Source organism: Spodoptera frugiperda, chromosome 13 (genome assembly GCF_023101765.2).
Source record: "Spodoptera frugiperda isolate SF20-4 chromosome 13, AGI-APGP_CSIRO_Sfru_2.0, whole genome shotgun sequence".
NCBI lineage: Eukaryota > Metazoa > Arthropoda > Insecta > Lepidoptera > Noctuidae > Spodoptera > Spodoptera frugiperda.
The window spans coordinates 9,930,606-9,958,553 of NC_064224.1; the positions used below are offsets into that span (position 1 = coordinate 9,930,606).

Here is a 27,948-nt window from a genome sequence, read left to right on the forward strand (position 1 = left end):
TTTAGGTTTGGAATCATACTCATAAAAAGTGACCTCATGTTTATATTTTCAGGTGTCAGTCCCTATCGATGACCCCAAGCGTATCTCAGAGATCTTCGATGACATCTCCTACCAAAAGGGATCCACCCTCATCAGGATGATGACCATGTTCTTAGGAGATGAAGTCTTCAGGAAGGCCATTAACAAGTGAGGGTTTTGAAGATACTTATTTATTATCAAAGATGTGAAAATGTCACGTAATTCACTTTGGTGCCATAACCCGAAAAAATGTATTCTATTGCTGTTATTGAGAATGTCCAAGGCTATAAACGCAAATAGATTAAAAATACTTACTTACTTACAAACAAGCTAAAAAATTACTTGTTGAATATGGCTTGAATATAACGAACTTAAGAAATATAAATCTAAAATTACTTCTTGTCTGACAGTAACGTATGCGATCACTAAACTGCGTACAGGCGTACGTATTACTGTCGAAAATCTAGAGCCTCGATGCTTAAAAAGAGAACACTTATATCGCCAGTTCCAAATAGCCACAAAACTATAAAATTCACCAACCAACCTATCTTCCTCCACCAGCTACCTTCGCAAGTATTCCTACGACAACGCGGAACAGGACGACCTCTGGCGCGAACTGACGGCGGTCAGCAAGAAGTACGGAGTGCTGCCGGGCAACGTGACCGTCAAGGATATCATGGACACCTGGACCACGCAGACTGGGTACCCCATCCTCACTGTCACCAGGGATTACGAGGACAAGTCCCTCACTGTGTCGCAGGTGGGGAGTGTCATCTATGATACTTAACTAATTACTAGTGTGTATAAACTTGAGTATTCAGTGTAATAACGAGAATCCTTTCAATCTAAATCATCTTATCTTATATTTAAATCAGAATAGCTTTTTGTAAATAGACTAATAAAATTATAATTTTGTTTCGTTCAATTCCTGTTATTTTGTCAAAGTCAACAACTAAACGCACTGGGATAACCCTGGTTTCGTTTTTCTACTGTCTTCTTTAACACTTTGTATTGGTACCCAAAGATTTAAGAAAGTTGTTTGGTTATGGAAGGTAAGCCCTCCGATAACGTCAGGCACCGGTGACCCCCATGGCCTAAAACGTGTTTAAGAATTTTGTGTAATGCCACAGCGTCGCTACCTATCCCTGGCGGCGCGCTCGACCTCATTGACCTCATGGTGGGTGCCCCTGAGCGTGGTGTGCGAGCCGGAGACCCGGGGCGCGCCGCCCGCGCTGCGGTGGCTGGCCGCCAACCAGGGCCTCACCTCGCTGCACCGGTTCGAACATGGAGCCGAGCGGGACCAGTGGCTGCTGTTCAACCATGATATGATCGGTAAGCATCTACAAAAAAGTCAGCCGCGTTTTCACAAAGGCCTATATTCTCCTTCCACTACTCTCTGCGCAAAAGTCTTCTGCGGCCAATCCTTAGAAGGTGTCAAATTTCAGTATTCATTTATTCATGACATATCAGCCGCACAAAAGCCTATCTACTCTCCTTCCACTACTTTCTGCGCAAAGTTTTCTGCAGCCAATCCTTATAGGAGGTGTCAAGAATGTTCAAGGGATGTTGAGTGGACTCCATTCAGTAGTGAATTGCGCCAACCGTTTATCTGATATCCAGCTAACTTTACCAGCCCAGTTCCACTTCAAACTTGCTGTTGAAGCGCCTAGCCCTTGCTTCATAGCAACCTTTCCAACGGCCTATTTAGGCTCGTAATTTTAAGGAAGCATATTAATGCACGTTATGTCGTCACTTGCTTTTCATCATTTGCACTGTTAACACCAAAATTATATCTCTCCGTTGTTTGAGTACTTCTACAGTTCTTTTATTCCTGCAAGACCTCATATTCCTCTACATGGTCCATTCGAACCGGATATATGAAGATCAGCGGTTAAAATTGAAGAAAGGAATAATTAAGGATCGTCAATTAGCCGGCGTGACTTGCAGGTTTTTTGCAGGACAATTAGTTGGACTGAAATCAAGCAATTTAATTGCGGTGTATTGCATTTATTCTATTAATATCATCACCCAACACTCAGGTAATATAAATAAAACTAAATCGTTAAGAAATATCACAGGTTAGTGTATTTATTAGTATTATATTACATTAGTGCATTGTGTTAGATTGAAAATCATTTGGTACTTTGTTACATTGTGATTAGTATTTATGTAACAGTAAAAGTTTAAATTTATATTTATTATAATATAGTTAGCTTATTTGCTACATCATTTAAACTTTATTTATACAAAACTGTAACTAATTCACATAGTTATTTTTAATGTTAGCAGGTACCTAGACATAATTATTCGTATTGTTTTTGAGTGTTAGATATGCAAGTCATTGTTTTGTTCAATTAACTTAATGTTATATCGAGTTAGTTTCAATAGTGTTTATTAATTTATTTGCTTCGTTAATTGGTTTGTAGAAAAGGTTTATAACATAACATTGTAGGTAACTGAACATATTGCATCATTAACTATAACTTAAAGTTATCGAACGTTAAATCATAGTTAGTTTAATTGATGTTACATTGTGTTTGTTGTTGGCTTAGTATTGTTAACTGTACAAATTATAAAGCCTTTAGACGCGTCTTAGGTACATATTGTTCATATTTAAATAGTATTCCTGTATCAATTCCAGGTTGAATACACTTGTCTCCCAGTATGTCCGAGGAAAGGGAATTAGTTAAGAAGCGAGGAAGCTTTAAAGGTCGATTGACTGCTTTCGTTACCTTTCTGGATTCACTCAAGGACAGAACCCTAACCAATTGTGACATGGCTGAGCTGCAGTTGCGCATAGGCAAGATGGAGTCGTTGTATGAGCAGTATGATGAGGTACAGTTACGTCTGGAATGCCTTGTCGAGGACATTAAATTACAATTTTCCGAACGTTCTGATTTTGAGTCTCTTTATTATAAATCCTTGTCCAGGGCACAGAATATTATAAGCGACTATAATAAAGATAATGAGTCGATGGAAAGTTGTAAGGGTAGTCACACTAATGTGCATAAGCCAGTTAAGTTGCCAACAATCCAGTTACCTAAGTTCAGCGGTTTATATACGAATTGGCTAGAATTCCGTGACACCTTTAGTAGTCTCGTTCATTGCAATGATAGCATTGACGAAATTAATAAATTTCACTACTTGAGAGCATCTCTTGAAGGGTCAGCAGCGGTAGTTATTAATTCTATTGAGTTTTCTTCGAGTAATTATTCTGTGGCATGGCAGTTGTTATGTGATCGATTTGATAACAAAAGATTACTCATACAAAATCATGTGTCTGCTTTATTTAATATTGAAAGCATCATAAAGGAGTCTTCTGTTGCATTAAAATCTCTAATTGATTTGATAAATAAAGACTTACGAGCATTAGAGTCGTTAGGTGAGCCTGTTAAGCAGTGGGACACGTTATTGATTTATATTATGACTCGCAAGCTTGATCAAAAGACCTATCGCGAGTGGGAAGAGTACAAAGGTAGGATAGATAAGGACAGCCCTATAACGTTTGAAGATTTCATAAAATTCCTGCGTGATCGAGCTGACCTTATTGAGACCTTAGAATTATCACGCAATAATTGTTCCCAAACATCTAATAAATCATGTCCTAAGATAAAATCTATGGTAGCTACACAGTCTCTTAATTACAGTGTCAATAACGACGAAATGTCTCGCAAAGTGTGTCCTAATTGTAACAGAGATCATTCGCTAAATAATTGTCCACAGTTTCTCGCACTCAGCAATGACGCTCGATTCAAACTACTGCCCACCTTTAAGATTTGTTTTAACTGCTTTCGGTCCGGTCATTATGCCAATAAATGTAAAAAACCAGGTTGTAAACTATGCAAGCGCAGGCATAATACACTAGTTCACACCGATAATAAATGCACTGAAGTCAATACAGTTAACGGTAATTCAAATAACTCGTCACCATCTTCATCTGTACCGTCTGCTTCCACGGACACGAGTAACGTAGCATTGTCAGCAAACATTGCATCATCCCGTGATCATAAGCAGCGTGATGTGTTGTTGTCCACCGCACAGGTCAAACTGCGGGACAACAATGGTGTAGTGCACGTCGCTCGCGCGGTTCTCGATAGCGGCAGCACATCGTCATTCATCACAGACCGGTTATGCAGACAATTGAAGTTAGCAACAACGCAAGTAAACAAATGTATACTTGGTATAAATAATGTTACGTCGCACGCAGGTAAATTGAGTCGTGTAAGGATAACATCGATGGACGATAGTATTACTTTCGACCTTAATTGTTTTGTTTTGCCATACATTACAAGTAATGTTCCGTGCCGCGAAGTTAATTACTCGACATTAAATATTCCGCTAAATATAACTTTAGCAGATCCTACGTTTTGCAAGCCCGCTGAGGTAGATATTCTCATCGGTGCTGATCTCTTTTGGGATTTGTTAGGATCACACAAAATAAAGTTAGGTACCGGAAAACCAGTTTTGTATGAAACCAGTTTAGGGTGGATAGTTTCCGGTCCAATTAGTCAGAATTCTATTTCATTGTTATGTAGTGATTTAAAATGCAATTTTTCTAAAACTGTTTCTGACAATAATACTGACTTGGAAAACATTAGACCAGATTTACGACTGGATCGATCGGTCTGAGTGGTGGACTCAAGTCAAATGTTCAGAGACGTTACCGGAGACTCGACCTAATATATCGTTAAATGCAGTTTTATTAGAATCTAAAGGTGAGGCATTAATTGAATTTAACCGGTTTTCCAATTATTCACGGCTTATACGCTCTGTAGCTTACGTGTTAAGATTTATTAAGTCATGTCAGAAGCAGTATCCTAAAACTAATTATTTGACACAGGATGAGTTAGAAGATGCACTCACTGTTGTCATTCGTAGGTGTCAGTACGAATCATTTCCCGAGTATGAACTACTTTTAAATAAAAAGAGCTTACCTCAGAAGAGCGTCCTTTTAAAATTTAATGTTTATTTAGATGACAAAAATATAATGCGAGTAGGAGGACGTCTCGATAATTCTGAATTTTTATATAATAAAAAACATCCTTGTTTATTACAGTCCACTCATCAATTTACCAAATTATTATTTTGTTTTGAGCATAAAAGGCTTATGCACGCTGGCCCACAATTATTATTAGCATCGATAAGGGAATCTTATTGGCCGATAGGGGGCCGCAACTTGGCGAAGGCTTGTTATCATAAGTGCGTTCTGTGTCGGCGCATGAAGGGTAAGGTGGTCGCACCTATTATGGGTAACTTACCGCAAGAACGGCTTCGTCCAGGTTATCCCTTCGAGAGTACGGGCGTTGATTACGCCGGCCCTATCTTGTGTGCCAGTCGTCAAGGCCGTGGATGCAGGCTGGTAAAGGTGTACATTGCCATTTTTATATGTTTCACTACTAAAGCCATTCATTTGGAACTTGTTGGCGACTTAACTAGTAAAAGTTACTTACTGGCTTTGCATCGATTTATTGCTCGTAGAGGAAAACCCGTTGATATCTTTTCTGACAACGGTACCTCATTTGTCGGTGCATACAACGAACTATCCAAGTTTTTAAAATCGACTAGTTCGTCATTAAGTGAGGATGCAGCGAAAGATGGAATCAGATTTCATTTTATACCCGCGTATACCCCACATTTCGGAGGACTCTGGGAGGCAGGTGTAAAGTCAACAAAGTACCACCTTAATCGAGTGTTGGGAAATTGTAATTTGACATTTGAAGAGCTTTACACCGCATTAACTAAAATTGAAGCCGTCCTGAATTCTCGTCCACTGACGCCATTATCTTCCGATCCTGCCGATTACAGTCCGCTCACGCCAGGACATTTTCTTGTTGGGCGACCTCTCACTTCCTTAAAGCAACCTGACTTCAGCGATTACTCTGCCAACCGCCTATCTCGCTTTCAACGCATTGAGCAGCTGCGTCAGCATTTCTGGCATAGATGGAGTAAAGAGTACGTTGCAGAATTACAGCTGCGGACCAAGTGGCGTTCCTCGAAGGATGCATTACGAGTGAACACATTGGTCGTGATAAAGGAAGATAACCTTCCTCCTTTGAAGTGGAGCTTGGGACGGATTGTGGCTGTCTACCCAGGGAAGGATGGCATCTCTCGAGTAGCTGATATAAAGACATCCACCGGAGTTGTTCGACGCGCATTTAACAGGATCTGCCCGCTGCCGGTGTCTTCGGATTAATTTGGTTGAAACCGTTGCTTTCAACGCCCGGGGGCATGTTGAAGCGCCTAGCCGTTGCTTCATAGCAACCTTTCCAACGGCCTATTTAGGCTCGTAATTTTAAGGAAGCATATTAATGCACGTTATGTCGTCACTTGCTTTTCATCATTTGCACTGTTAACACCAAAATTATATCTCTCCGTTGTTTGAGTACTTCTACAGTTCTTTTATTCCTGCAAGACCTCATATTCCTCTACACTTGCGTCAGTTTGACCAATAATTCAATGAGAATTTGAACAACTGGGTATTTAAACAGAAACCTTTTGACTTAAACAATGAAGTGATCAAAGATAGTGAATAATTGAATTAAAACTTTAACTTTATTGTAATTAAGTCTAATCTTCCTTCCCCAGCTCCATACCGCGTGAACTATGACCCTCGCAACTGGCAGCTGTTGTCCAACGCGCTGAAGTCCAACGACTACACGCGCGTGCCGCTGCTGGGCAGGGTTCAACTCCTGTCTGATGCCTTCGCACTCGCCTGGACCAACCACCTCGATTACTCCACCGCACTCAAGTAAGTATCTTAACTGCACTACTTCAAGGAACTTGGTGGAATTTTTTCTTCTTACACCATCTTCTTACGGCCGAAAGTTATTCAGTTTATTGGATCGCACATGTCTTAAAAACCCAATGCAAAATCTTTCGATTCAGGTCGGTTATTAATATCATCCGTTGGGTCTACCGCACACGCCCACACTCGCACTCGCACTCGTTCACGACACTGCGCCAATGTCGCTCTGACATTGGTTGACACGTTCGCGGTGGGCGGGCATTACACATTACCACAACGTAAACTCCCTTTTCTTTCCTTTTCCTAAAAGCATTATATTAAACGTGTGTTTATATTGTACGTCTACAGCTTAGCCTCCTACCTCCAACATGAGACGGAGTACCTCCCTCTGTACACCGGCCTCCGAGGGTTGATGCAGATCGAGAACGTGCTGAAACGGTCTCCGGACTACGGCGCCTTCCAGAAGTTTGTGAGGAAGCTCATCGGCGAGATCTACGAGAGGTCGGGAGGACTCGCCACCAAGAAGATCATCAACGGACACGACCTGAACAGCGTCAAGATGCAGGTCAGTAGAAATATAGGCTCATCATTATTATTTACTAGCTACTTCCGCGCGGTTTCACCCGCTCTGCTCGGCTCCTATTGCTCATAGCGTGATGAACACAAAAATAATTATTCAAATCAAACCAGTAGTTCTGGAGATTACCGCGTTCAAACAAACAAACAAACAAACAAACTCTTCAGCTTTATAATATTAGTATAGATTTTCGTGGCTTTTCATGGCTACCTTTGTCGAGTCGTAATTTTGGTGATGACGAATTATTAAGTCAGTATCAGTTTCGATATTTTTTCGATTGGTGGCTACTGTATGCTGTACTGTACTGATCCTGGTTTATATTACAAGAGTCGCAGTAGCAGAAAATGTGTAGTAATTTTTCTATAAAGAACTTCCTCACGTTTCTGTTTGCGTCCAAATCAATCAAAATTATTATTATTAGTACTTATTACGGGATATTTACCATGTTTATTAATTTTGATGAGTTTCCGATATTTCGGCACTGTTGCAAGCGAATCCATGCAAGCGAAGCCATGACCACGGATTAACTGAATGAGTTAATCCGTGATCATGGCGCCGAAAACATTCGCGCCATCCGAAAATTAATAAACATGGTAAATATCCCGTAATAAGTTCTAATAATAGTGTTAGTGACCATGTCAGTTTAAAAACTTATATGGTTATTATTACCAGGCGACAATAAGCTCGTGGGCGTGCCGTATGAAGGTCCCTGGCTGCGAGGAGAACGCCATCCAGCTCTACAAGCAGTGGATGGACACTGAGAAGCCGGACGAGAACAACCCGTGAGTAAACTGCAGTGATAAATGATAATAAATGATAAATGATATTTATTTCTGTAAATAGATTATAAAATAACACTTTTACACGTCAATATTTTAAGTAGCTAGATGAGGCCGGCATTTCCTATCCGACTACTCTGAGAAGAAATGCCGAAACAAACTCAGAGGTCATAGTCTGACCAACTAAACTAGGTATACCTAGCCTCAGCTCAGCAGTGGTGCTGTTTGACGAAGTAACTTGACTAGTTTCAAGCTAGGGTCTCATAGTTATGAGCAGTATTGCGCGATCATTACGCGGTTAACGCCGCTGAGCCAATTTCGCGATCCCCATCGCTCAGAATGTCTCTCATAACTGTCTGGGGCGTGAGGAGATTCGTTTCCCCTCGCTGTTTTTTGAGGCTGTGTTCATATGAAAATGTAATCATATTTGTGTATCATAGGCGTAGCCAGGGGGTTCAAACCCCTCCCGAAAAATGCGTGCCTAGACATTACAGAGCGTTATTTTTCTAGTTAGCTTAGTACATCCCCTGTTTGGCAAAGGTCTCTATGACTACCTATGAATCTGTTTATGACATATTATTACATAAATTGTTCGTTTTTTTTTGGTCGACTTTCTTGTACCCCTCCCGATACTAAAACCTGGCTACGCCTATGTCGTGTATAATATGTGGTGTTATAATATTGTGCTTTGGTTGCAGCATCCCGCTGGACCTGCGTCGCACGGTGTACTGCGTGGGCGTGTCGCGCGGCGCGGTGGCGGAGTGGCGCTGGGCGCTGGCGCGGGAGCAGCGCGCCAACGTGGCGGCCGCGCGCTCCGCGCTGCTCGCCGCGCTCACCTGCTCCAAGGACGTCTGGATCCTCGCGCAGTCAGTACCATACACCATCTATTATATAAAAACTAGCTACTTCCGCGCGGTTTCACCCGCTCTACTCGGTTCCTATTAATCGTAGCGTGATGTTTTATATATGCCTATAACCTTCCTCGATAAATGCGCTATCCAATATAAAAAGAATTATTCAAATCGGACCAGTAGTTCCGGAGATTAGCGCGTTCAAACAGACAAACTCTTCAGCTTTATAATATTAGTATAGATAAGTCGGATTTTCCTTCCTGACGTTATAACTCCAGAATGCACCAACCGATTTCCACGGTTTGCATTCGTTGGAAAGGTCTCGGGCTCCGTTAGGTTTATAGCAAGGAAAATTCAGGAAAAATTCAAGAGAAACGCAGAAAAACAGGTTTGCTAGTTACCTATATGAATCTTAAATCTATCTTGATTTTTGACAGAAACTCCATACAACTTATGTCAAAAAACGTCTTGTATTCTAATAATACATGATCTACGCTTCTTCACCCATAAAGTAGATCGTGCGTAAGATCAAAGCAACACAAAGCATACATCCATTACCGTAGGAGATATCTACTAACAACATTTGACTATCATCATGAAGAGCAAACTTTGAGCAATGTAATCCAAGCTCTGATTATACACAGGTACCTGGAATGGACAGTCACAGAAGGGTCTGGCGTGCGCAAGCAGGATGTACTGCCCGTGATCGTGAACATCATCAGGTCGCCCGTCGGATACTACGTCGCCAAGGACTTCATCTACACGAGGGTCGACGAGATTTACAATACGTGAGTGTTAAATAAAAGATTTCTTTTTTATGAGACATGCCGGTAATCGAGCAGACGTATTACCTGATGGTAAGCAATCGCCGCCGCCCATGGACACTTGAAACACCAGAGGCTTTACAAGTGCGTTACCGGCTTTTTGGGAGTTTGGAATTTAAGGGTTGTTGTTCGGGTATGGGGATGGGGAAGATTGGAAAGGTGGGAATTGGGCCTCCGGTAACCTCACTCACACAACGAAACACAACGCAAGCGTTGTTTCACGTCGGTTTTCTGTGAGGCCGTGGTATTACTCCGGTCGAGCCGGCCCATTCGTTGGATTATCTCCCAAACTTGAAGTTAAGCATCTTTTGGTTGGTGGTGAATAATATTATTTGTTCTGCAGGTTCAAGGGCCAGTACAGGCGTATGGGTGAAATGATCAAGACACTGCTGCAGCAGTTCACCACCCAGAGAGAGCTGGACGAGGTGAGTAAACTGATACTTGGCTATTTTTGTAATAGTTTCTATTCAATCTACACCCAAAGAAGGTCTAAAAGACCATGATGCTACGTCAATTTGAACTCGATATTAACCCGTTGTATGACGGAACGTAGATCTACGCGAGAAACAATATGTTTTCTATTGTATCTCATATACCGACAGACTAGAGGTTAAAACTGCTAACGCCCAAATACTGAAACACTAAACATTTTTAAGTTGTACTTAAATATCGTTCTATTTCTGTCTTTTATAAAGAATTTGTAGAGACAGAACTATCTTTGAGAGTGTCTTAAAATTGAGTGACGTTTGAGTATTTGTCCATAAGTCTTATAAATAAATTGTGTATTACTTCTCCACAGTTCCTGGAGTGGCGTGAAAAGAACGCCCAGTACCTGGTAGACTCTAAGCTGGCTGTGAACCAAGCCATTGAGAACGCTCAAGTCAACATCAACTGGATCACAAAGAATAGGAAGAATGTCGTCGATAAACTCAGGGAGTTTTCCACGTAAGGAGCTTATACGTCACCGTTTGTCAGGGGAATAACGAGCGAGAGGTTTGCGGGCATTAAACCTTCGCATCTACAATATTATCCTGGAGTCACAGCAACTGAAATTGGAATAAAATCTCCCCATTTTTCCCTAAATCGTGTTTTGTGATTGTCAAATTGTAAATTTTCTGTCCAAATTTCCCCTTGTCGGTTTCAAAAATCGTGTTTCTATGTAGGTAGCTATTCTCCTGACAAAACTCGTGAAATTAGCAACAAATGAGGCCAGTTGGTCCGTAGGAGTCCTAGTGCTTGTAAGTAGTGACTAGTAGCTAGATAAGTAGGCATTGTAGTAATTTGTATGTACTTAATGTGGCTGACATTTTAATAAATCAAAGCTTCGCAAGTAGCGTGTCGCTTTATTAGTAATTCTCACAAATAGCTGACCGACAATCGACATACCTTAATGAATTAATTTTGTATGAAATAAAAAACGGCCTTTTCCTAATCCGGCTTGCCCATGAAACTGTATGTAAAAATGATTTTAGAAATTGAATATTTCAATTTATCAACAGTATTTTGAATCAGTATAATTTGACTTGAAATGTTTAATTTCTATGATCTGTCGAGTAGGTACTTAACTACACGTAGAACAAAACAGCCAATCACTAGCATTGTAGAACAAACGGTAGTTAGAAGCAAGTTTTATAACATTTAGTTTATTTTTAGTCCGCGCCGACAGCCTGGGACGCCATGGAAGGGACAGCCTAGCTTCATGAGTTCTATATTTGCGATACACAACATTTCTAGAGCTCGGCTGAGGCCGTTTGAGTATTACGTCGGAAAATAGACTTTATTGTGATAGGAATAAAGACTGTGACAATGTTTCAGACAGTAAGAGTATAAATATCCAAATGAGGGGAAGCCCTTTCAACATGTCTGAATTTTTTATTGTAGTAATCAAATGCTGACAGATTTTTTACTTTTTCTATGACTTGGCGATGCTCTGCCGTGCACACATTTTGTTTTTTTAAATTAACTTCTGGCTTTATGTGTTTGTGTTGCCAATTAATAATTTTAATGGCTTTAATCGTTAGTTACCAGTGGACAAAACTAAAATTTCTTCCATCAGCCTCGTATGTTTTTATTTGTTATTATTTATGCATTTAATTTTAAGTTTTAGATGAATCTTGATAGAAAAAATCTAAAGAATTATGTATTTGTTCAATTTTTTATTTAATTGTGGCAATGATAATGGTGGTTTTAATTCTAATTTAAATAATTTGTAGATATTGGATACCGTTGGCATAATGTGTAGTTATGTATTGTTAATGGTATAATAACTCCGTCCAGTACAAGTTTATGAATCGTTACTTATTTCATAAAAATACAATTAAAAATAAATGTCTTTATTATATTTATTTGTTTTGTTTTATTTTCATTTATTTTTGTTACGTTTTCGACAGTCCACTCTTTTGTTTTTGTTGACTGACAAGCGATGGTGAGTTTTGTTTTTTGTTTTATTTTTGAAATATTATTTTGACACAACTTTTTTAATAATAATTACTCAAGTAGATATGTAGGTGCTTTATCTGAATCACTCGAAAAAAAAATGAAAAGGTTTCATATGCCAAAAATCTTATCACCAGAGGATTTGGCTGCACGGTTAGCGCGGCGGCTGGGCAACTGGCTGCCGTGCAACGGGTCGCGGGTTCGATTCCCGCACGGAACAACTCTTTGTGTACCACAGATTGTCCGGGTCTGGGCGTGATGTGTATGTGAACTTGTATGTTTGTAAACGCACCCACGACACAGAAGAAAATCCTAATGTGGGGCAAAGTTTTAATAAGAAAAAAAAAGAGGGGTCTTAAAAGTACAATCACTGTAGTTATGACTGCACATTAATAATTTATGGAGACCCAACGCTCACTAGCGATCCTGGCAATATAGACCTCTTTATAAACATAAGTAATTTAGCTTTTTTGGAGGGGGGAAAATCATCCAATGACTTATCCCGCCTTGGACGAGGGAGTGTCAGACTCTTAATAACTAAAAACCACCTTGTTCCTACTCCTGCTTTGAGCCGGAGTCCCGGTAACCTGTTACGTTGTCCGCAGCTCCGGATTAACGAATTTAGCTACTTATTTTATTATAATTTTTATGAGAGATCATCTAGTTACTTTTTATTAAAGAAGTAATTTACTTAGTGTAACATATTTCAGGGCCCTCAAGCGCAACAGAACACACACCAACCTGAACATGCCCAGTGCTGCCATCTCGTGCAATGTACAAATTTCCACCGCGCTCATATCGCTTTACCTGCATTTTATGAGAAACTAGCAATTTTTTATTACAGAAACTGTTGTTTCATTCCTTACTAGTAATATCCCTCAGGACAAGTCTTATTATCATAATACAAATTAGAAGTAAAGTAAGAAAATTAAGATAAAAACTGTATGGTTCATAACTTCTTACAAGAAAAACAATAAAAATCCTTATGCCAACGCGCCTGGTGGTAAGCGATGATACGGCTGACGATGGAACATGGCCTGCTCAGCAAGATATATGAATGTGTATATATTTTCAAGCTATAAATACTTAGATTAAAAATTGTTAAAATATTGATAAAGAAATAACACATTTTAGTGTAAAAATCTTAAAACACAAAACATTAATCGATTGATTTTCTGAAATTGTATACTGTGTTAATTTGGTCAGATATTTTATTCAATTTTATCAACTACTTTTAGCACTTACTACCTCTTAGGAATAGGAAAATGCTAAGGAGATACGAATACAAAATAAAAAATCCAGTTATATTTGTATAAATCTATATTGTATAATAAAAACGTTGAGTGTATACTTAGGCTAGAGTAAATAATACTTTACAAAATGCTTCAATTTCGACATATCCACGACGGACGATGGCACCGCAGGTAACTTCAGTATACGAACCATGCCGTACTTGTACACGCTTAAATACATTCTATTTATACCGACACGCCTTTTATCCCTGATAGGGTAGGTAGAGGTGTAAATTACGACTGTACAATGTACACCCACTTGATTTCAGTTATGTTATTAGTCCACATATAATAGAGGTCAAATAACTTATAAAATACAAACTTCGTACCGCCTCAAACATATTTTTTATCATCTTTTAAACCATCCCTAGACTTCCACAAACAATTCAGGAACAAAATTAATCAAATAGGTCCAACCGTTTTCAAGTTTTAGCGAGACTAACAAACAGCAATTGATTTTTATAATAGAAAGATGATTTTATGGCATTATTAAAAAGGCGTAAAGTTTTTACGTATTAATATTATTATTTAAACGTGCACAAGACGCAAGCAGTATCCACAACTCAGTAAACTTTACAATAGGTATAAAAAGTTACAATAAACTATACAATACTATAAACATTACCTTAGAGTATTTCAGATCATTACACTTATATTGTAACTAAACTAACTAATATAACCAAATAGTTATAACAATATATTTTAATAGGTATTTGTCATAATATCTTTCATAAGTTGTAACGGCATATAAACTGTTTCTGTCTCTTTCTAACAGGTAGTATTGAAAAGAGATAGCAGACAATAAGAAATGGTACATTTTACTAAAATGTTTCAATTCGTATACAAAAATAAAATAAGGTATTGTCCATTCTCAAGGTTAAATAAAATATAAATAAATCTTACAAAATTCAATTTTGAAAATAAATGCTTTTCAATCACAATCCAATTAAAGAAAAAATAAATAAAAACAATTTCGATACACAACCAAACATTTGAAATAATTTACAAATATATTTTTTTTAGTAGTCAACATTAAATATTTATTCTAATGGCAACTCTGGACAAAATGGCAGAAATACACGAATTATAAAATTGGCACAAATACACTTATAAGGCACTCTTCATGTACTATACATTAAACATATTCACGTTTTACTAAATATTTACCTATAATGGAAGTAGATATAATAATATCGACTTGTCATAGTGATCCTTACTAAATATGTAAATCAATTCCTTTAGATATGTCTGTTTTATACATCAATTTTATGTCTAGTTAGAGTATCAACACCACAGAAGCTTAGAAAATAAACAATTTATAGTAGATATGTTTCACCATTTGTGTTATAAGTCCCTTGTAATAGGTGGTGAGCCTATTTCCATACACCGGGCACTATTCCAGACTCCGTGCTACTACTGAGAACTTTTCGAAAAACTGAAAAAAAAAACCCAGTAATACTTGGCCCGTTTGCCGAGTGGCAAGTGCGATTGCCGGGCTAGGTATCTCGGGTTCGATTCCCGACTCAATAATATCGACTTATTATTATTATCTTGTAATCGGTAAATATTTACTACTCCCTATTTTAATGGCAGTATTTTGTCAACTGGTAATACTACTGACACACATCAATCAAACATAACCCTTAGATAGTAGTCATAAGAATCACCTTACTTTACTAAACTGACACTCGATCTAGACATAAAATTGATGAAATATAATCCTTATTACATTAACTATAGCTTCTCAATTCGTATAACACGTGTCTCTTAAACTATTACAAATAATAATAGATTTGTACCTATGAAACCTGGCAACTTCATAGGTGACATATAAAAAGTAATAGTCGCACAATGTATGTCTATCTTATTGTAAATATATATAACAAATATTTATGAGAACATTAGTGTAAAAATGCTATCTGTCTTGGAACAAAATATAGTCTAAAATAAGATTTCTTTTGTTCAAATTGAACAAGTTATCAATTCATGGCCGTCATACAACATAACACTTATTTTAAAGAGACTGTCATCTAATATTGTACAGCAGTAATTCAAGTATCATAATATGTCATATCATAGTTAAATAATGTCATTGAAGTTTAATATTGACATCTCTGAATTAATATATCTGTACCCTTAGTACGAGTTTGCTTTACGTTTCAAATAATCGAATGCGTGCGATCGGTGCTCTGATTGGTTGGTTTATTCGAGCCAGCCAATGAAAACACCGAAAGCGCTCTCGTTTCGATTACTTTAAATGCAAACTCATACTAAGGGTACTGTTCTAAATGCATAAGTACATTGCTTGTGTCAAAAGGTGCATAAACAATAGTTTTGTCTTTAAAAGGAAAATAAACAACATACAATTAGTCATAGTCAGATACGATTGACCTAATTACTCAACAATAATGAGGGCTACCGTTTTATACTCACCAGATGGCACCAATATAGCTAATAAGTTTGTTCAATACAATTTTAAGTGTGGGAGAGCCATGTTTCGGCACTGCTGGGCCGGCTCGACCGGAGTGATACCACGGCCGACCAGAAAACTGATGTGGAACAACGCTTGCGTTGTGTGAGTGAGGTTACCAGAGGCCCTTCCCAATCCCCGATTTCCCAACTACCCATAAATTCGTAACCCCCAAAAGGCAAGACACTTGCCACGTGCCATTGGCACCTGTAACACCTCTGGTGTTTCAAGTGTCTATGGGCGACGATGATTGCTTGTCAATCAGTTGATATACTTGATATACTATGTATAGCATATGCTCGTTTACCGGCTTATACCATAAAAAAAAATACAAAATTAGCTAGTGTCATTGGACATTAAATTTTTGCATGAACATGAGCATAAATCAGCACCATCTGATGAGCAAAAAACAGTAGTCTTCATGAAATCGAATGGTACCTCTAGTTCCCCCCGTCCCTCAGACGTCGGGTTCCACAAACCCAGGTCGGGCAGTGGTCCTCCTCTTGCGCAGAGTGCCGAGGATGGCGAGCATCTCCTTCACAGCCTCCGGTTGTTCCTCCTTGGCCTTCTTCTCCGTGAACTTCTGGTCGGTGGACTTGAGGTGGAACTTGCCCCCCTTGATCTGGTCTACTATTGCGTCTATTGCCCCACCTAGAAATTGAAGATTTTGGCGTTATTAAAGAGCTTTTGTAGTATGTTGTTAGTTATGATAGTTGTGTCTAAAAATTATTCAAGAGATTATACAAAAAAAGAACATATTGGTTGTTCCAATGCTGAACTAGAAAAGTAGGCATAATATGTAAGAGAGCTCCTTTGTACTTAAGGGCAGATTATTATATGTACTTAAGACGATTCATAAATCGAAAACACCCAATCAGATTGTAGTCTAGATAGGTATAAAAAATTCCAAAACATTTTCCCATACAAGAGCAATACCCAGTTTTTTGGTGACAGTGGGACAGCTAGTAAGATATCTGTATAATAAACTAGCTACTTCCGCGCGGTTTCAACCGCTCTGCTCGGCTCCTATTGGTCATAGCGTGATGTTTTATAGCCTAAAGCCTTCCTCGATAAATGCATTATCCAACACAAAAAGAATTATTCAATTCGGACCAGTAGTTCCGGAGATTAGCGCGTTCAAACAAACAAACAATCAAACAAACAAACTCTTCAGCTTTGTAATATTAGTATAGATATACGAACCACAATCAGCGCCATTCTGCTTACTCTTCCTGAGCGTGCCGCTTTTGTTGGCCAACATCTGCGCCATGTCGTCCGCGCCCGATGGCTCGAATGCTACGGGGGCCGGAGGGGGTGGCGGCGGCGGGGGTGGAGGGGGAGCCACCATTGGCGGGGGAGGGGGTGGCGCTACTGGCGGGGGAGGGGGAGCGGGGACTGAAGGAGCCGGTGGGGGAACTGGCGCTGGGGTTGGCTCCGGAGGTTGTGGAGGTAACGTGCTTGTTGTTGGAGCTGGGGATTAAGAGAATAGTTTTCTATTATCTATACTTGTTTATTGAAAGTTGCGACTGAAAGATATGACAATGCCACGATATTACATTTGACACATTTGTATTCTATCTCATCTTACAAGTGAAAGTAAATTCTCCATTAACATGTCAGTCGTCATGGGGGACACTATATGGTCGACAAGCTACAGTTTTCTGATAGTAGGCTTTAAAAATAATTAAATACCACATACGAAGTACTACAAACCAGTTTTTAAAAAAGAGACACTTTATTGCCAATAAACCCAACTACTTTCATAAAACTCACCAGTAACTGCGGCAACTTCCTCTTTAACTTCCTCGATCTTCTTCTGCCCCCCTTGCTCGAAGTAAGATATCCTGGCCATCAGGTTATCCCTGGGCTGTGGTCTGGTGTTCCTCTGCTGAAGTTCCCTCAGTTTCCTCTCAGCCACCTCGGCCCTCTCTAGAGCTTTCTGCGCGTCCTCCTCAGCTAGACGGATCTTTTCCTCCCATAGTAAGATGTCTGTGTCCTCGTGTTTTTCTGCTAGTTTTAGCTGTAAGATAGAATGGATTATTTATTAAATACAGACATTCGTTAGACTGGCTTGAAGATTTTGTATTCTGCTAAAACGAATAATAAAAATGTTAATCAAATCGAATACACAATAAAAGTTGGGCCCAGACTTGTGCCTTGAAGGACACCTACCACATTACATTAATAAAATAATATTGTTTTGCAATTTGTATTCGGTTTCGATTATTAAAATTAATTTTAAGGTCCAATATTATAGATATATTTTGTTTTATTTCCAAATGAAGAAATAAACATATATTTCTTCTTCAAATGCCATTAATAAAGCTATCAAACGCCTTGAATAGGCCGTAGGAAAATTCAAAACATTGTTTAAGTCGTTCCCGCGTATTTCATAGCAAATATTGTAGTATCAATATACTAATGTTATGTGTAGTGTATTGGTGTGCGCGCGCAAGCATGTGTATGTAAACGCGAGCGCGTGCGCCGGCTGCTTCAGTCCACAATAAACGTTGAACCGACTGCACGTCTTATTATTTGCATACACCTCATTATGTTATGTTAAGGATTACTTGAATTCCCTTGAAGCACTGAATTGTGTACCATAACTGATATAATTATCTACATAGATTGAACTGCACAAAATGCCCATAATTTTATTAAAGGTGAATAGCATAATTCCGGTGGGTACCTGTAGTTCATCGAGTTGGTCCCTGTGCCGGAGTGCCTGGTCCTCGAGCGCGTCCTTGAGGCAGTCGACCTCGTGCAGCAACCTCTGCAGCCTCTCGTCAGGCGGCAGGTCGCCGCCCAGCAGGGACCCCAGCAGCAGGCTGCTCTGGTGGGTCAGTAACTTCACGCGCTTCTTCGCTGCGCGGGCTTCCGTTCTGTATCTGTAATCGATAGTGAAATGGTGAGTAAGAAATAAAAATGAGTTTAAGAAGGCTTTTTAGTTTTAATATTTTTAAAACTTAAAAACTTCATTGAGCTGTCTGAAACCTTTACTTAGATCAGTTAAAGTTACCTATATAGCAATATTTCAATCATTTTCTTTTTTGGTGCTTTTGAATGAAGATAGCACCAATATTTTTTGTGCTTTTGAATAAGTATATTAACCTCTTTTTATGACATTATGCCACACAGACCATCTGACGGTAAGCCATTGCCGCCACCCATATAGCCACCCACAATACCAGAATTTCGGGTTAGAATTTCCCCAAGCCATTAGAAGCAAGGAGCCATTAGAAGAGTACACCTACCAGCTAATCAATCTAATGCAATTACTATCAGTAAAGTGACTCACGTTTCAGCCATCTCCCGATCCTTGTCGGCATTGTTCTTCAGGCCGGTGACTTCCTCCATGAGCAGCTTGGACACCCGGTTGTGTCTCTCCAGCTGGATGCGCAGCTCCTGCAACTCCTTCTCCTGCGCCGCTGACTTCTCTTTCTCTGCTTCTAACTCCTGGAATGTCATTTTGTCAAGTTAGAGATGATATATCTATATAATAAGGGTTAAAAGTTTCTCCTTTATTTATAACTAAAATATTCGATTGTTATTCTCGTTGCAGTTAATGTGATAGATATATTAAACAGTTTGGCTTAAATTTTATCAATATAGAGCTCTTTATAGAGGACATTTTGTGATAATTTCTCTTCTTAATCTTGGTGAATAGAGATTTTGAAATCGTCTGTAGTTATAAGACACATAATTATGTTTACCAATACAAATAACTGATGTGCAAAGTATAGACAGAGAAGCTGATTAGGCTTTTTTATGTTATAAGTTCTGTAAAAGGCGGCCAACGAGCTGATGGATCACCTTGTTAAGCCGGCCCAGCAGTGCCGAAACATAGCTCTCCAACACTTAAAAGGTTGGTATAGCTTCACGTTTTCTTGTCACATAGAGAGTTCAAAATCTATAGAACTTGAAATACTACATACTAAGGGCGACCTCTTTATTGCACTAACAATAAGGTAGAAGGCATACCTGTCCAATAGCGACATTGGCCTCGTGCGCCTCGAACTCGTGCAGCCTGGCAGCCTGCAGGTCGGTCTGCAGCGCCGCCACCTGCGCCGACAGCTCCGCCACCGTACTCTTCAGGAACTCCACCTCCTCATTGCTGCTGCTGTCTGAAGCTGCAGTGGAAATGTATGGTTTAGTAAGTATGAGAATGGAGAGGACTACTTAAAAGTCTGACAGTTAAAATAATTAAAATTTAATTTATAATTTGATTTGTAACTTGGAAATTTGCATGCCATGAGGAGTGGCCTTATTTTGTTCACCTATACACCACCACCTATGCACCTATGTGTGTGTGTATGAAAACACATGTTTTGGTACACATATACATAAGTAAACATAAACAAATAAATGATCTGAGGGCCTACTTCGGTTCTCGAATCCGAAGTTTCGTGATTTACTAATGAAATTACTTAAAATAACGTTGTATTTATAATTTCAAATCAAAAGCTATTTATTTATCTTCATTTCATTCGTTCATTTTTGTTCACAAAGGTTCGCAATAAATGGAATTGTAGTACGAAATTTGCGAAGTTTCGGACGAAACTTCGTTTTTCGTTGAATTAGAGTAGGTCCCCTGATTTGATCACATTTGATTTGATTTGACCATGTCCAGCAATGGACGAGAACAGGCTGATGATGATAATGAAGAAGAAGTATGAGAATACAAATAAATAAACATTTAAATAAATAACGCAACATATACTACATACCATCAACTTGGCTTTCCATTGCACTACAAACAATCTCTAATACAATCAAGACAGATAACGCTATTAAATGATGAGTGGCTGATGCACTTTGCATGCAAAATACATAACAAATACATTGATAACAAAATATTCATTTCTATTACACCTTATGATAAAATTACTAATAGTAAGTTAGTAGAAACTATCGTGCAGCGGTGCCATAATGGCTATCGGCATCGACGTTTATAAATGCTTGTACTAAAACACTAGGCGCTAGAAAGACGATTTTTCTTCTCCTCTAATAATATCTTCTGATTTATTACGTTGCGGGATCAAAGACAATTATTCATGTATCATTAGAACTTGAGACGGGATATTCACTATGTTTATTAATGTGTCTATGAGTTTCCGATATTTCGGCACTGTTGCAAGAGCCATGATCACGGATGAACTGATGATTATATTATTCATGTCTCGAGACATACCGGACTGTTGTGTATTTTCATGGTGGTATCTATATCTGACCAGACCTTTGGGAGGTTGTGGCGGGTTTATCCTATGAGGCAAATAAAAAGAGATGTAATAACTGGAATTCCCTTTAACATAATGCGTAACACTTTACGAGGAGTGCGGGACGTTACAAACCACGATGTTCCATCTAACAGTCCCTTACTATAAACACGTTGCTAATTGTCCACTTTCTGAGCGCTTATAACTTATCTACACCTTTTAGGCATATCATTGGGCAGGACTGATTTTTGTGTCATATTGTACAATCACATTACGGGATCTACTTTTTCTACTAATCATGAAGCTAGTACTCTTTGTACTTGCTTCAAGGTTTGTCCCAAGTAATGAAAAGCAACAAACCTGCATCGATAGCGTCGGTGTAGTCGAAGTCTATGGCCCGCGGCGGCAGCGCCTGTATGAGCGCCGTGCTGCGCCGCTTCAGCTGCTTGTTCTCCTTGTACCACTCGCCCGCCTGCTGCATCACCCTGCAACAGGGAAACATACATACATTAGTAGAGGGACGGCAGAAATCTATAGTATTTATTAAAGGAAACAGTATTTTCATTAGTTACCATTAAGATGTACCATATTATTAATTATTATCATCCAATGACTTCTCCCGCCTTGGGCGAGGCGGTAGGGAGTGTCAGACTCTTACTGACTAAAAGCAACCCCGTTATATCTTGTTTTGAGCCGGAGCCCTATTAGGGCTTTTGTGAAGAATTTCGAAATTGATCAAGTTAGGAAATCAGCCTAAGACCTTAATATTCATTAGAATCACTCGTATCAAATCAGCAGAACAATTCTAAATACCTTAATAATATGTTATGTACATAAAACTGTCGTTTGACACTACATAATTGGTAAGTCATTAGAACAAGCAAGCAAGTCCACCTCCGTATGGAATGTACATAAAGTGTAAAAAAACAAGCCTTTGTTAACCAGTAGACATCTTGTTTTATATAAACTTAACTTTTATATCATTTCGCACAAAAATTTTAACATGGAAGGACCCATATACATATTATACCTACTTCCTTTTTTCAAGTAGTAAACATTTCCACAACCTTGGTTGGATATAATGTGTGTCAATAACCAATACTCGATTGGATTTACCCAATACCTTCCTTGCGATAAGCTAATGGAGCCTCGTTTCGGTAATTAAGTAATGTACTACCAACAGTACCAACCTTTGCCAAGGTATTTGTGAAGATAAGACATCAGTCTGTTTACATGCAGTGCGTTCTTTGAATTCTGGGTTAAAATATTTGAGTTATTGACGTCATCGAAAGGTTATATTTAATTTTGTTGAGTTAAATATTTACTGTCTTGGCGTTCGAGTTGGGTAGGTAGTTATAAAATCAAATTTAATTTCTCTATCGACAGCTGAACAAGGAATTTTAGGTTCGTTTCCTAAAGAGCAGGCAATTTTTTAGAGTTTTATGGCTTTTCTCTATCTATAACATACAACACTATACTATATCTGGTGTTGTCCTTCCTCTCTCCTACTTATTTTCAAATCTAGCTGTGGCCGACAGATTGATTTTCACTAAGATTTTTTTGTCGTGGGTGCGTTTACAAACATACAAGTTCACATACACATGACACCCAAACCCGAAACAACAATTTCTGGATCACACAAAGAGTTGCACCGTGCGGGAATAGAACCCGCTGCACGCTGCGCCGCAGCCACCACGCCAACCGTGCAGTCAGATTATTGTGATTTAACATAAATACCAACTTAAATTCCTTAAACAAAAGTTTCCATATCAAAATCTCCACTTACTTGTGCATAACTCCAGCGTCCACATCCCTCTGGTTCTTGATCTGCTGGTACTCATTGAACAGCTTCTCCGACACATTCTTGAGCTTGCCGAGCTCCCTGGACCTCTCCCTGAGCTCCGACTCCAGATGCTGTCGCTCCTCAAACAGGATGTTGTATCTCCTTTGTAAGTCATCGTACTCTCGCTTAGCTGTGGATAGAAGAGAGAGATAGTGTTAAAAAAAGACAAGATATTGCAAGAAATGGGAATATAATATAGCGTGGTTGTTATTACAGAAAGTGTTATAACACAAGTAAGTATTTGTGGAGTTAAGTACAATTAGTACTGAGTTGGATAACTAGGTGATAATTTCTGTTTTTGATAAAATGTCTCGACGAAAAATAACTTTTCATTTAACATAACGGTAAAACAGCGTCAAAATAAATCAAGGGTTGAATAGAGACAGAAGAGGGGTGAATAAGTGTTGTGAAAATGTTCTAATTATATTTATTCACCCCCATTCCCTGTTTCTATTCACACTTTGATATCTATTCACCCCATTTTACGGTAAGTGCAAGAACAGTTAAATGTTAAATTACTTATTAACTAGGTATTAATGAACGCTACATAAGATAACATTACAGTTAAAGCAACTTACCGTCCTTACACATTGCATTCATATTTTATTATCATACAGTATTGGATCAACTTCATACAGCTCATTCATACACACACACACACATGTCTACTTTCACAATATACACACAATGATAAGTTTATAACACCATTCATTGTAAGGCATCGGATTCTTTCTTCAATGTGTGTGTTGTAAAAGTCAATAGGTACCTAAGTATGAGTCAAGTCATGAAACAGTCACTGTTTCACTGTTTGTTATACATTCTACGGCAATTTCATTCATTTTTATTAAAAGACTAAAATATACATAACTTACATTGTGATTGTAAATTAAACACCTAAGTTCAAATATGAACTCTAGAGGTTTCTACTACAAGTATTATAAAAACTGTAATACAGTACCATTAGATAATAAGGTTTTATTAAAAATGTTGTCCTGCATGTCAGTCAGGTATGATCTCTAAAAAAATTAAAGCATTTTTAATAAGATTTTCAGAAGACAAAGTCAAATCATTTATTCCAATTAAACCATTATTAAATACTTAGGTACTTTTGAACCATCAACAAAGAATGAAATAAATAATAGTCTGTCAGTCTGTCTGTCAGTGAAGCAGAATAGGCTAACAGGTGACCCTATGAAGTATTCTAGCTAGAACGCTGCCGAAGTATAGATGGAGTCCAGGATGGGCCACAAGTTTTACAGTATGGTAAAGAAGTAGAGTAGCCATAATACTACAAGCTTTTATCAATCACATATTTACTACAAACAGTTTATCTAATCAATGTGTAATGTTTTCAGTTAGGTAAACGCTTATCAAGCCAAGCCCATGTTACGTGAAGACTATCAGTAAATAGTAATCGTGAATCAAATCAAATATTGCTAGAAACTTTTATTGTACTTGGTATATTCCAAGATATGGAATATGATTGTCATAATTTAAAGAAGCGGATTTAATTCTTATTTATAATTATACTTTAAAACCTAGGATTTGCTGGAATGCTTAACTAAGCAAGATATATTGTACTTGTAATTGTGAATCACTGTATCATACAAGGGAACATTAAAGAAAAAGTTTGGTATTTGAAAGGAATATTGATGCCTTCCCACCAAGCATCTTTTTTGTGATATTGAGTTATACACATCATAAGATGGAGAAAAATTTGCTGATTCCAAACTCAATATTGCAAAAAAATTAAACTTACCCCATTTTGGCCAGAAAGCATAGATATGTTTATCTTGTATTTTTGTAATTTGTAAAACCAAAAAGGAAAATTATGTCAAAAAAACTACATTACAAAGTAATACTATGAAACGATAACAAATACCCAAAAATTATCCTTATGGAATTCCAATCTATTTATACCACAAACACATACAAATATTAATTGTATACAACAATAGGGTAAAGTACCATAATCAGTATGTTTGTAGCGAGTCATTCAATTTGTTATTTTGCTGTTCAAAATTACTGATGACCTAATCTATCTATATTACACATATTCTGTACCTAAAGGTATAAAATTGCCCTAGTTTTATTTTATTTCTTAGAATCAACTGCAGACACTTTTTCTAAGTATTCCATAAATACATTTTACTATGAATAATTTATTAAGAGCAATGCATAATAAAGTTATTAAGATTTCTTAGAAATTGTGTATAAATCAATTCTTGTTAGTATTGTCAATTTAAAACTGTAATATCTACGGATAGTGATTTTTTCTCAAAACTTTATTTTGTTACTCATAACTTTGAGTGCCAAGTAATCTTATTTATTACGAACATTGACGGTAGATTAAGTTCTCAATCAATTTATAATAATACTAAAGAGAACATGAACTTAATTTAAAACCAAAATACCTACTGATATTAAATGCACTGCAGACATTCCTAATAATCTTCAGACAGGAAAATCCATTGAAATTAAAATAATCATAACATTGGACGTCAAACAACGGTCAACTAATATCAACTTTGAATTTATTATAACAACACAAATTCAAAAAAGAAAAGTAACTAATAAATTAACAAAACAAAAGATCGAAATGAAAATCGGACGGATTGTCAATTTTGACATTTCAAAATGAAAACAAAAATGAAAATAGTGTTGCGCAAAAGTCGATACCAATACATTTCTTCTATGATAACAGTTAAATTCACCGTTATTCATATTAGGTATTCTTTTATTCTTTGTATTCAATTACTCACTATCCCATACGTGTAATGCGTAATAAACAGTTAAGCCTTTGTTAATGTTAACCTATACCTAACAAAACCAATGTTTTGCATTACTTGACACACGATACTTGCTTTTACAAGTTTAGGTATTTCATGTGAGCAAGGATTGGGGAAGATTACGATTTAATGTCCAAGCAACAGGTTATCGTCTGTCATAATCCGACAAATACGCGAATAGGATTTTGTACTTGGTTTTCGTTTGCATACGACCCGGGAGATATTGTGACATGCGCAGTAGAAACCGCAAAAAAATCACAAAACTAACTAAAGATTTTATTTAAAAAATATGGAAGAGACTTACCTTTTTCGGTTTTAAGTAAATACGCTTTGTGTTTGCGCTCGGCCTCTTCGTATCTGTTTTTCCACTTTTCGACGTATGTGGAGATCGCGATGTTAGCCTCCTTGGTGTGTTGTTGCGCGTCGGGCGGCGTCATCCTGGCGGCAGTGGCGCGCGGGATCCTCGTGGCCGCGCCGCCGCCGCCGCTGCCGGGACAGAGCGAGACGGCGCTCCGACCGCCTTGACACTGATTGTTACTCGACGCGATCGCAAATACATTATCACCGTTCCTTTTAATCATTTTTGCATTCGATTTTTATTGCACGCGCGCGTCGAACGCTCGCATCCTCTCGTTTTCACGTATGCACGGACGCGACACGTGTTAGATCAACAGGCTGGTGCGTCGCTAGTTGGAAAGTGATGAAATTAAATTCGCGAAAGGACTTCTTTGTTCTCGCCGTTGAGGAAAATACGTGTGATATTATACACAGCACATCGGAGTATGTCACGCGCGTTCACTTGTAAAACAGCCTTGATCGTATAGAAGCTGGAACAAATAATTCAATATTTTATATAAAATGCGCGTTTAAAACACAAGAATGGTATCCGAGTGTCAGATTTCAACTAAGGTTACTAACGTAAGCGTGTGGCTGATATGATAATGAGGACTTCGTCATTGTGAGTCATACGGCTTGGTGTTTACGCTTTTTGTTTACGTTGTTAGAGACGTTGCCTCATAGTTAGCAGTGCAGTGTTATCATTCGATACTTCTTAGAATCTCGTTAGAATTTAGTCAGAAACAACTTTGCATGGATCGCTTATTAGTAAATCAAAAAAACCGCATCATTATCATTATCGTCAAACAAGTCCTAATATCTATTAATTGTAATGGTGCCCACTTTGTAGCTCAGTTACTCATTTTGAAAATTTTCTCAATCATGATTAGATTTTAATGACATTGGTCTCTACATTTCTTCGTGTGCAAGACGTTCATGTCATACAACAGCTTACGCTTATAGAAATCATCGTATTCGTTATTGATGTTGTTTATGTATTTCAATTAATTATTTTGATCATCGTTTAATAATTTACTATCCATTTATAATTAGGTACTGTTAGATATCTGTTGTGTAATTAAAAACGTTGAATAATTTTATAAATATACATATTCTGAAATACTTACTAAACTCACACGAAAATATTTTTTTAGTTCGGATTTTGGTCGTTTTTAATTTAATTCGGAAGCAGTGAACTATGACCCGCTTCCTACTAATCATATTATAAATACATCACATAATTATCGCTCTTAGCCTCACGTCATAAATATAGATATGCGGAGAGTGAAATAAAAACAATAAATTGATTTTAACGAAGCACATAATATGAGAAACTTACCAGTATAACACAAACACACAAAAGGCCACTATCGGCACTATCTCACATTAGTCACTGACAATAAAATACCACTGACACTGAATAGAAAAATAAAACAAATTAGCGACACGCTAGCACATGTCAAAATCCACAACTAAACGCAGTGCACGCATTATGTCCAAGTAGGGCTGAACGGAAATTCTAAAATTAAACCATTTCCAGTGAAACGGAGAGCCGAACCGTCTTGTCTATGTAAGAGACATGCAACGTGTGGCTTGTGTGGGCCGCTTGAATTGTTAGACATCTCAAGTGATTTAATTGTCACGAACGAGATGCGAGGCATTAATCTCCTCTTCTTGCTAATGTCCTCTTGTTTATCTAAGTTTTATTGAACTCCTAATGGCCTGTTGACTTTTGGATTGTCACATTAATTTCGAGTGACAAATTATGTTTC

At 38.0% G+C, this 27,948-nt stretch overlaps 5 protein-coding genes across 10 annotated transcripts in view; 4 read left to right on the forward strand and 1 right to left on the reverse strand.

The window, feature by feature from the left end:
* Positions 1 to 13,077, forward strand: part of LOC118270340 (aminopeptidase N) — a 38,950-nt gene extending 25,873 nt beyond the window's left edge. For 3 of the 4 annotated variants that reach the window (XM_050698104.1, XM_050698105.1, XM_050698103.1), the window contains exons 9-19: positions 53 to 186; positions 580 to 778; positions 1,149 to 1,350; positions 6,604 to 6,766; positions 7,112 to 7,328; positions 8,013 to 8,122; positions 8,818 to 8,985; positions 9,615 to 9,758; positions 10,138 to 10,219; positions 10,594 to 10,739; positions 12,941 to 13,077. In XM_050698104.1, coding sequence (XP_050554061.1) covers positions 53 to 186; positions 580 to 778; positions 1,149 to 1,350; positions 6,604 to 6,766; positions 7,112 to 7,328; positions 8,013 to 8,122; positions 8,818 to 8,985; positions 9,615 to 9,758; positions 10,138 to 10,219; positions 10,594 to 10,739; positions 12,941 to 13,058 — 1,683 coding nt within the window. In that variant the 3' untranslated portion in view covers positions 13,059 to 13,077. Of the gene's footprint in view, positions 1 to 52; positions 187 to 579; positions 779 to 1,148; positions 1,351 to 6,603; positions 6,767 to 7,111; positions 7,329 to 8,012; positions 8,123 to 8,817; positions 8,986 to 9,614; positions 9,759 to 10,137; positions 10,220 to 10,593; positions 12,140 to 12,940 lie in introns of those variants that run through there. The other variant, XM_050698106.1, reaches the window with a different exon arrangement.
* LOC118278462 (uncharacterized) lies at positions 1,762 to 4,647 on the forward strand. Of its 2 annotated transcripts, none has more exons than XM_050698109.1 (2): positions 1,762 to 2,096; positions 2,660 to 4,647. In XM_050698109.1, exon 2 carries the CDS (start codon positions 2,683 to 2,685, stop codon positions 4,645 to 4,647), a length of 1,965 nt encoding a protein of 654 aa, XP_050554066.1. In that variant the 5' UTR covers positions 1,762 to 2,096; positions 2,660 to 2,682. The 2 variants fall into 2 exon arrangements, with proteins under 2 accessions (XP_050554066.1, XP_050554065.1); XM_050698108.1 differs by having other exon boundaries at positions 1,764 to 2,057.
* Positions 4,676 to 6,378, forward strand: LOC126911341 (uncharacterized). The gene has a single exon (XM_050698112.1). The coding sequence runs from the start codon at positions 5,006 to 5,008 to the stop codon at positions 6,209 to 6,211; it is 1,206 nt and encodes a 401-aa protein (XP_050554069.1). The 5' UTR covers positions 4,676 to 5,005; the 3' UTR covers positions 6,212 to 6,378.
* Positions 13,078 to 13,532: 455 nt separating the features above from the next.
* LOC118270245 (shootin-1) lies at positions 13,533 to 27,781 on the reverse strand. Of its 2 annotated transcripts, none has more exons than XM_035585714.2 (10): positions 27,516 to 27,781; positions 26,145 to 26,667; positions 22,995 to 23,181; positions 21,569 to 21,693; positions 19,974 to 20,122; positions 19,291 to 19,448; positions 18,682 to 18,880; positions 17,766 to 18,012; positions 17,196 to 17,462; positions 13,533 to 16,643 (listed from the first exon to the last, which is right to left on the reverse strand). In XM_035585714.2, exons 2-10 carry the CDS (start codon positions 26,419 to 26,421, stop codon positions 16,450 to 16,452), a joined length of 1,803 nt encoding a protein of 600 aa, XP_035441607.2. In that variant the 5' UTR covers positions 26,422 to 26,667; positions 27,516 to 27,781; the 3' UTR covers positions 13,533 to 16,449. The 2 variants fall into 2 exon arrangements, with proteins under 2 accessions (XP_035441607.2, XP_050554067.1); XM_050698110.1 differs by lacking the exon at positions 27,516 to 27,781 and adding an exon at positions 26,759 to 26,809.
* LOC118270244 (protein Skeletor, isoforms B/C) overlaps positions 26,340 to 27,948 on the forward strand; it is a 67,528-nt gene continuing 65,919 nt past the window's right edge. The window contains exon 1 of the mRNA XM_050698107.1: positions 26,340 to 26,480. The gene's annotated coding sequence lies outside the window, so the exon portion shown is untranslated. The remainder of the gene's footprint in view (positions 26,481 to 27,948) is intronic.